We start from the raw sequence: 10,271 nt of genomic DNA on the forward strand, positions 1-10,271 counted from the left end.
TCAGCAACATCAGGGATTCTATTCCCATTACTTCTTGGTCCCAGAAACTGAGGAGGTCTATAGCCTATTCTGGATTTGAGGAGATGGAATGTTTTTGTCAAAAAGGAAATGTTCAGAATGTACTCTTTACAGACCATCCTTCCTCCTTATAAACCAATATTGCTGGCTAGCATCACTGGACGTCAAGAATGCTTATACTAATTATCCTAATTCATCCTACCTCAATTACAGTTTAGACAAGCACATTACCAGTACAAAGTTCTGCCCTTTGGCTGCACCAGGGGTCTTTACCAAGTGTCTGTTTATCTCAGGAAATCTGGAATATTTGTGGTTCTGTGCTTGGATCACTGGCTGGTCTCAGTACACTCAAAGCAGACCTTGATAGATTCCTTTCATACAGCAGTAACAACTTTTAATATCTCTGGGGTTTCTTCTCAATAGAGAGAAATCCAACTTGGTTCCTACTCAAACCATTACTTCATTGGAGCATATATAGATACACAATTCAGGGAAGAATTTTTCTCCCTCAAGATTGTTAGCAAGCCATTCATATACAAGTCTGTCAGTTCATGTCTGCTCAAAAATGTACAGAACACATTTTCCTTAAACTCTTGGGTCATATGGCAGGAGTAATACCAATAGTGAAGCTTCAAATGAGACCTGTTCAATGGGTTCTAAAGTTCCATTGGAACCAACAGGCACATCCTCTTTCTGGAAAAATATGTCATTCCTGCTATAAAATAACATATGAATTCTAACCAAGGAACACAGAACCTGAAGGTGACACAATTGTGAAATGGATATGGCCTCCATTAGGTTGAAGTTAAGTACTTTTTTTCATTAATAGTAGATGCTGCAAGGGTGCAAATTACTTTCAAAAATTATTAAAAATTTATTTTATTTTCTATACTGTTCTCCCAGGTGAGCTCAGAATGGTTTACATGAATCTATTCAGGTACTCAAGCATTTTTCCCTATCTGTTCCGGTGGGCTCACAATCTATCTAATGTACCTGGGGCAATGGGGTGATTAAGTAACTTGTCCAGGGTCATAAGGAGCAGCGTGGGTTTGAACTCACAACCTCAGGGTTCTGAGGCTGTAGCTTTAACCACTGCGCCACACTCATTTGCGCATTTACAAGTGTTTTTTTTTTTTTTTTTTTTTTACCAATGATATGATTTTGTGCCCTAACAGTTGTTTCAACATGCAGACACTGACGCTTCGGGTCTTGTTTCATCGTATTCTTTGCAATTGTGTTACTTTCAGTTTCTGTGTTCCTTAGTTGAGATTCATTTTATAGCTGAACACAGATATATTTCCACTGTTTATTGAAGCAAGCTCTCAAATGGCAAGACCCAATTCATCTTTTGGAGGAACGCTGTTGTCAGATGCCAAGCCCAGACCTCACTTTAACAATAAATGTTTCACTAGTAGCTCATCTTCACCATCTGTGAACACAAGGACTGTGGTCCTCCAAGGAAGTCAAAGCACACATAAATTTATTGGTGCATTTTTTGATCAAGCCATGCAGCACATCTGCCTCAAGTGGGAATGCTTCTAAACCGGTATGTTTATCATAATCACAAAAGTAAAATAAAACAGTTTCTTGATCATATGTCTCTTTAGCTATAAATTATATTGTTATTAAGACTTAGCCAAAAGAAAAAATTTATAAACTTTTAAAGAGTTTTACTTCATGCAAAATTGTCATTTCTTTAATAAGACATTAACTATTTTTATCCCAGGACAAGCAGGCAGGTATTCTCACTAGTGGGTGATGTCATCCGACAGAGTCCCGATGCGGACGTCTCACAAACATACTTGCTTGAAGAAACTTCAGAAGTTTCGAGATGCCCACACTGCGCATGCGCGAGTGCCTTCCCGCCCGATGGCCCGGGCTTGTCTCCTCAGTTCTTTTCTTTCCGCGGAGCTGAGAAGTTTTGCTTCAATTCTGCGCTAAGTGAAACCGTGTTCTTGCCTTCTAATCACCGCGGTTTTGGGTTATTTTACTCTTTATCGTGTGTTTTATTCATTTGGTTTCTTTTTTTTTTTTTTTAATTTCTTCTGGAAATTCGACTGGGTTGGCCGCGTGGCTCAGGCCCCGCTCCTTCGATCTAGCGGCGGAGCTTTTTCGGCCTATGTCCCGGCCAATTACCGGTTTTAAAAAGTGCAGCAAGTGCCAGCGCGCGATTTTCGTTGACGGACCCGCTTCGGCACTGCCTGCAGTGTCTTGGTCCAGAACATATTCCGAAATTGTGCCGGCCTTGTTCCACTCTCATAGCACGTGCTTTTAAACGTCGCTGTTTTTTGTGGGAGTCGATGTTCAAGATGGAAGCTGCTAAGGAACCTTCGACTTCAGCTTCGACCAGCGCTTCGCCTACACCTACGAAGCCTTCCACTGTTCCTGCTACATCGGGTCTTCTGAAGCCGGCCTCCTTTGTTCCGGCTTCGACACCGCCTCCTGCTCCGGTGCCTTCTTCGGTCTCCTCAGATCAGGTACCTCCTCAGACCATCCCCCCGGTGGTTATCTAAGTGCCGAAAGCTTCTAAGCCAAAGCACTTGACCACTCGGGACCGCGAAGACCGTTCAGAAGGTCCCACTTCGGGTGCGGCTCCCTCCTTGTCAGCTTCGTTGCGGTCGATTATGGAGGCTCAATTCATTGAGATGACCACAATGGGGCCCAAGTGGCTGGCTACAATCCAGGGTGATCAACCGGTTCCCCCTCGGGGGGCGAGCCGCCCCCTCCTCCTCCCCCTCGCCGCTCGCTCTCGCTGCTCGGGGAGGAGGAGCGATGCTCGGCAGCCGGTCCCTCGAGGCGTGCTTCGTTTAGTGACATGCCGCCTCTGGAACCCATTACTCCTCCAGGCGAGGATGTTTGGAATCTTCCTTCGGGTAGTTGAAGCCCTGGGCATCGCCAGGAAGAGTTCTTCCGCACTCCCTATCAAGCATGGAATGCGTCTCGAGAGGCATCGCACCCGCCTCTTCGCTCTACTGCCTCCAGTCCTATCTACTCCTTGGAGGCTTCTGGGGATCACTCTAAGCATCGCCGGTCCAGATCTCCGAGACACCGGGAGGGGCATCGGTCCAGGCATTCTTCGAGGCATTCCTCCAGGCATTCTACAGTATCGCCTCAGAAGAAGCTTCCTTGGGTGGGATATTCCTCTTCGGATGTCTCTCCCCCTCCGGGCCCGGAGTATGAGGATCCCTATGGCTCGTTCTCGCCCTGTCGATCACAGGTCTCCCTGGATCCCAAGGCTTCGACTTCGTCCAGCCCGTCCCGCCAGCCTGTGTTGGCAGACCAATTGTCTTTTTCGTCTTTCCTCAGGCAGATGGCGGATGATCTCGACATCACCTTGGACTCCGGTTCCCGATACTCCAAGGAATACCTGGTTACCATCCATTTGCCTCATCCTCCTGCCGAGTCTCTTCGTCTCCCTCTGCACAAACTCCTCGACCAAACTTTTATGAGGTGTTTTGAGACACCGTACTCTATTCCTGCTGTTCCTGGCAAACTGGATGCCAGGTACCGAACGGTGCATCACAAGGGGTTCGAGGGCTCTCAACTCTCTCATCAATCCCTGTTGGTCAAGTCCTCCCTCAAAAGGTCTCATCCGTCCCAGGTGTATGCCTCGGTGCCTCCAGGCAGAGAGGGTCGGACCATGGATAAGTTCAGGAGGCGCATATACCAGAACTCGATGATGGCATCCAGAGTTCTCAATTACACTTTTCATTTTGCAGCTTATTTGGAGTTCTTCCTGCCTGTGCTTCGGAAGTTTACACCTTACATCGAGTCTCAAGCTCGCTTTGAATTTGAAGAGGTGGTCGCCTCGCTGTCCCAGCTGCGCCTTCAACTGATGCAATCTTCCTATGATGCCTTCGAGCTCTCGGCACGAGCTGCTGCTTGCTCCGTGGCCATGTGTCGTTTGGCCTGGCTTCGGACCATTGACATGGACCCGAACCTCCAGGACAGGCTTGCCAACGTCCCCTGTGCGGGTGCAGATTTATTTGATGAATCTATTGAGACCGTGACGAAGAAGCTGTCGGACCATGAAAAATCCTTTCAATCTATTCTTCGTCCCAAGCCTAAGCCTGCGCAGTCTCGTCCTTCTCGACCACCCTTGATCTATCAGCGGCGCTATGCACCCAGGCAGGCTCCTGCTGCAAGACAACCAGCGAAGAGACAGCCTCCACAGAAGGCTCAGCAAAAGCCTCAGCCTTCTGCTGTCCTTAAGGCCCCTCAGCCTTTTTGACTCTCTGTTAGGGAGCATAACCAACACCGTTCTGCCATCCCCTGTTTTTCCCATCGGGGGTCGCCTCCATCATTTTTATCATCAATGGACAGTTATCACCACCGACCTTTGGGTCCTTACTATCATCAGGGAAGGATATTCTCTTCAGTTCCATCGGGTCCCCCCGGACCACCCTCCAAGAGAGTATCCTTCCAATTTGACCCAGACCGCCCTTCTTCTTCAGGAAGCTCAGGCTTTGCTCCAGCTTCGGGCCGTCGAGCCGGTCCCTGTGGACCAACACAACTGGGGGTTTTACTCCCGGTACTTCCTTGTTCCGAAGAAGACAGGCGATCTGCGTCCAATTCTGGACCTCAGGATCCTCAACAAGTTCCTGGTCAAGGAGAGATTTCGCATGCTGACCCTTGCTTCTCTCTACCCCCTTCTCGAGCATAACAACTGGTTATGCTCTCTGGATCTAATGGAGGCCTACACTCACATTCCCATTCATCCGGCCTCTCGCAGATTCTTCAGATTTCGGGTGGGACATCTACATCTGCAGTATCGAGTGCTTCCATTCGGCCTGTCCTCGTCTCCCAGAGTCTTCACGAAGTGTCTGGTGGTAGTGGCCGCTGCAATCCGGAACCAGGGTCTTCAAGTATTTCCCTACCTCGACGACTGGCTCATCAAGGCCGCCTCGGCCACTGGGGTCATCTCGGCGACTCTAGCAACAATTTGGTTCATGCACAGTTTGGGCTTCGAGATCAACTTCCCAAAATCTCATCTGCAGCCTACCCAGGCTCTTCCCTTCATCGGGGCGGTTCTGGATACTATTCAACTAAGAGCATTCCTTCCTCCACAGCACCTGGATGCTCTTCCATCTCTGCCAGTCAGTGTCTTCTCGCCAGTCCATCTCAGCGAGACACTTGATGGTTCTCCTGGGCCACATGGCCTCTACAGTTCAAGTGACTCCTTTTGCCAGACTTCACCTCAGAATTCCTCAGTGGACCCTGGCTTCTCAATGGACATAGGTGTCAGACCCTTTGACTCGTCACATCATAGTCACTCCTGCTCTTCAGCAGTCTCTACATTGGTGAATGACCTCTTCAAATCTATCCAGAGGTTTGCTGTTTCACACTCCTCCCCACCAAAAAGTTCTCACGACCGATTCCTCGGCCTATGCATGGGGAGCTCATCTGGTCAAGTTCCTGGACGGTCTTCGAACTCAAGGCTTCTGGACCAGTGCGGACCGGCTGTGCCATATCAATCTTCTGGAACTCAGGGCGATCTTCTATGCTCTTCAAGCGTTTCAACATCTGCTTCACGACATGGTGGTCCTCATTCGCACGGACAATCAGGTCGCCATGTATTATGTCAGCAAGCAGGAGGGCACGGGCTCGGCCTCCCTCTGCCAGGAAGTTCTCAGAGTCTGGGATTGGGCGATTCGCCACAACACCTTCCTCAAAGCTGTCTACATTCAGGGGAAGGACAATGCATTGGCGGACAACTTGAGTTGTCTCCTCCAGCCTCACGAATGGACTCTCCATTCCAGGCCCCTTCATCAGATCTTCTCTCAGTGGGGAACGCCTCAGATAGACCTCTTTGCTGCCCCCCACAACTTCAAACTACCTCAGTTCTGCTCCAGGATCTACACTCCTCATCGTCTCGAGGCAGATGCCTTTCTGCTGGATTGGGGGAATCGCTTTCTGTATGCGTTTCCTCCATTTCCTCTCATTCAAAAGACTCTGGTCAAATTGAAATCCGACCATGCCACCATGATTCTGATAGCTCCTCGGTGGCCCAGACAGCCTTGGTACTCCCTTCTACTTCAACTCAGCAGCAGGGAACCATTCCTTCTTCCAGTGTTTCCTTCACTACTTACTCAGCAACAAGGATCTCTACTCCATCCCAACCTGCAGTCTCTCCACCTGACAGCTTGGTTCCTCTCAACATGATTCCCCGTCAGTTTTCCCAGGCGGTGAGGGATGTGCTGGAGGCTTCCAGGAAGCCTTCTACTAGACAATGCTACTCCCAAAAATGGACTAGACTTCTACCTGGTGTGTTTCTAATCGTAAGGAGCCTCAACGAGCCTCCCTGTCTTCTGTTTTGGACTATCTTTTGCACCTATCTAATTCTGGCCTCAAGTCTACATCGATACGAGTCCATCTGAGTGCAATTGCGGCTTTCCATCAGCCTCTGCAAGGGAAACCTCTCTCTGCTCATCCTGTGGTTTCCAGATTTATGAAAGGTCCTTTCCATGTCAATCCTCCTCTCAAACCTCCTCCAGTGGTTTGGGATCTCAACGTTGTCCTTTCTCAACTTATGAAACCTCCTTTTGAGCCTCTCAACAAGGCTCCGCTGAAGTTTCTCACTTGGAAAGTGGTTTTTCTGGTTGCCCTCACTTCTTGCTCGCAGGGTTAGTGAGCTTCAGGCCTTGGTGGCGGATCCACCTTTCACAGTATTCCATCATGACAAGGTGGTCCTTCGCACTCATCCGAAATTCCTGCCTAAAGTGATCACTGAATTTCATCTCAACCAATCCATAGTTATTCCTGTGTTTTTTCCAAAGCCTCATTCTCATCCTAGAGAATCAGCTCTTCACACTCTGGACTGTAAACGTGCTTTGGCTTTCTACCTGGATCGCACCAAACCACACAGAACTGCTCCTCAACTTTTCGTCTCCTTTGATCCGAACAAGTTGGGACGACCTGTATCGAAGCGTACCATCTCCAACTGGATGGCGGCTTGCATCTCTTTCTGCTATGCCCAGGCTGGATTACCCCTTCCCTGTAAAGTCACAGCCCATAAAGTCAGAGCAATGGCGGCCTCTGTAGCCTTCCTCAGATCGACACCGATTGAGGAGATTTGTAAGGCTGCCACTTGGTCCTCGGTTCATACATTCATCTCTCATTATTGTCTGGATACTTTCTCCAGACGGGATGGACAGTTTGGCCAAACAGTATTACAAAATTTATTCTCCTAAGTTGCCAACTCTCCCACCATCTCATTGAGGTTAGCTTGGAGGTCACCCACTAGTGAGAATGCCTGCCTGCTTGTCCTGGGATAAAGCAATGTTACTTACCATAACAGTTGTTATCCAGGGACAGCAGGCAGCTATTCTCACGTCCCACCCACCTCCCCTGGGTTGGCTTCTCTGCTAGCTACCTGAACTGAGGAGACACGCCCGGGCCATCGGGCGGGAAGGCACTTGCACATGCACGGTGCGGGCATCTCGAAACTTCTGAAGTTTCTTCAAGCAAGCATGCTTGTGAGACGTCCGCATCGGGGCTCTGTCGGATGACATCACCCACTGGTGAGAATAGCTGCCTGCTGTCCCTGGATAACAACTGTTACGGTAAGTAACATTGTTTTTTCTGAGGCCCTCCAAGTACCTACAAATCCAAAATGTGGCCCTGCAAAGGATTTGAGTTTGAGATCACTGCTCTAGACACACTTGTATCTGATCTGCCAGCTCTTCTGTTCCAAGATGCTGTCACCAAATAGTCTTTGGATACCTTCACCCTGAGTTGGAAACAAGGCCTTCTTTATACCTTCCCACCTATACCTCTCATTTTCAGTGACATTTAGAAGGCAATGCAGGACTTGACAGTATTAGCTGTTCCCAATTGGCTGCAACAGCCATAGTACTCCATGGCTTCTTTTTCTTGCAATTGATCATCCTCTTCCTCTAGGATCCCACCCAACTCTACTGATGTAACAAGAAAGCACATTCCTTCTCTTCCTTGTCCAATTCAAGAAAACATGGGACAAGCATAGAGGATCTGTGAGGTAGAGGGAGATGTAGAGGCTGGGCAGTTAGTTTGGATTGTCAGACTGGATTGACTGGTGTTTTTCTGCTGTTATCTTGCATGCTTCATAATCAACGTTACTTTTATAATCTGTTTAAGAAATTACAAAGCTTGGAGGAAACACTTCAGTTCCTCCCTCTGTTTAATCCAATACTGTCTTCCCCTCCCCCCCCCCTTAGAAGTAAGGTTTATTACTGTAATAGTATGCAGAAAATTAACCCATTTGGAGACATCTTCCTCTGAGAGTACACTGCATTGTTTGGATATCTCAGCCATATGACTAACTAATGTCTTGTGTAGATTTATATTACTGTTCTGCTTGTTATACATATTGAAACCTTATTGTCCTGCTTAACTTCTTATGGATGCAGTAGCAGTGGTATCCATGTCAAAGTATCTTTAATTACCATTATTCTTCCATTAGAATCATCATCTGCCTCAGATCCAAGCAAATCGTACTTCTCCCCCGTCTGATGGAAGGAAGCTGCCCCGCCAGCAAAAGTTTGAACATCTCCCAAATATTTAAGAGAATGAGCTTATGCTTCCCTTAATTTGTACACCTGTACTGTTTCTTCTCTGTCTTGAATCTACACAATATAGAAATGCACTGTACCTTCAGGAGGAGCAGTGGCAGATTAGAAGGGTAGAGCTTAGAACAGGGAGCCAAGAGAACTATAGTGGTTCTAATCCTGGCTCTGCCATTGCCTTTATGTAGTCTTGAGCAAATGCCTGTATTTATATGCTTCAACTTTCTCAACAAGAGTTGAATAATAGTTTTATCTATAATAGATAGTAAGCTCTTTGGGGAAGGATCCATATTTCTACTATACATGAATTAGAGACTGTTAAAGATACTCATCTTTTAGCAGCAGTAAAGACCCTCAGTATTCAGCACTGTTTGATCTGACTTTGTGGGAAGACAAATGAAGCAGATCATTTTAAAAACAAAGTGATGTGGAGAGAGGTACAGAGCAGTACATAAGAAGCCAGCAGAAGAGGAGAAGACCTTTAATAGAGTGGCAGCCAAGCTTCAACCATTCAGTTTGTGAAGAGGAGGGGTTGCTCTTTAGCTAAAAATGCCCCTCTCCACTATCTTAATAGTTTCTATCCAGTGGGAGGAGATACTAAAAAAGTGCTGTCCAGTGGGGATGTGTATTCATTAATAAACATTCAGTTTGTTAGCATGCCTTATAAAAATTACAGCTTGTTAAAATGATTTAACAATAAGTTAACCTAGAAATTAATGTGCTTAAAGCCAGTTCATATTAAATTTGGGGGGGGCTCCAACAGTGAGGGAGCCTCCAAAAATTGTTTTTCTAATTCACTTATTTATTGTTTTGGATGTATCTGACCTTTGATTTGTAGGGAAACCAGACGATGTTAAACATTTTTTATTAAGACAAATGAATGACGCATGGCAAAACTGTCTGAAAATCATATATAAAGTCTTAAAATTGCCTGAAAAACAAAACTTATTCTATACACATTCCTACTCTCCAGTGTAATATTGCAGTGCTGTGCAACTCAGTATAACGAGAAATGTTTTATATTTTTAGTGAAATAAACAGAAGAGAAGACTGTCAGTAGTAATCCTAACTGGGTCATGAATTGAATGAAAGGACAAAGTATGGAGCTTATTGTAAGCATGCCTTCACACGCCCATGAACATATTTTATACATTTTTGCTCAGCGCAATAGGCTGCAAACCAGGGTTCAAATTCCAGTATCCCCATTGACATTCCTTGTGAATTTAGGCAGTTTATTCTTTCATTGTTTCTTCAGGTATCCACTTAGAGGGGCATAATAAAAAAAAACATCTAAGTCCCCTTTTGGCCTAAGGCCTTAAATGTTGAAAGCAGAAGCAGGGAAAATGTCCATTATCAAAAAAAAAACGTCCAAAAGGAGGTTTTTTTTTTTTAAAATAATGGCATGCCTCTGCGTTCAGCCCAGACCACCATTACGTCTACACTAATACCATATAATCAACCTAAAAAAAGCCTAACTCCCAAATGCCCAAAATAAGAGCTTTTAGGCGAAAGAGAAGCCAGTCCTTCGCCTAAAAGCTGGATTCTGTAACTGGTGTCTGTTAAAAACAACACCGGTTACAGAATCCCCCCCACTACAATGATCCGGGCAGGAGGGAGCCCAAGCCCTCCTGCCCTGATGAACCGCGACCCCCCCACCTGCTGACATTGGGGCAGGAGGGAGGTCAAGCCCTCCTGCCTGGTGGCACCCTC

General features: G+C 46.7%; 1 protein-coding gene across 4 annotated transcripts in view; it reads left to right on the forward strand.

Moving 5' to 3' along the window:
• CDKL4 (cyclin dependent kinase like 4) overlaps positions 1-9,617 on the forward strand; it is a 175,270-nt gene extending 165,653 nt beyond the window's left edge. For all 4 annotated transcript variants that reach the window (XM_033915109.1, XM_033915106.1, XM_033915107.1 and 1 more), the window contains one exon: positions 8,459-9,617. In XM_033915109.1, coding sequence (XP_033771000.1) covers positions 8,459-8,560 — 102 coding nt within the window. In that variant the 3' untranslated portion in view covers positions 8,561-9,617. The remainder of the gene's footprint in view (positions 1-8,458) is intronic.
• The last annotated feature ends 654 nt before the right edge of the window (positions 9,618-10,271 follow it).

The sequence above is a fragment of the Geotrypetes seraphini genome, chromosome 11, assembly GCF_902459505.1.
Source record: "Geotrypetes seraphini chromosome 11, aGeoSer1.1, whole genome shotgun sequence".
NCBI lineage: Eukaryota > Metazoa > Chordata > Amphibia > Gymnophiona > Dermophiidae > Geotrypetes > Geotrypetes seraphini.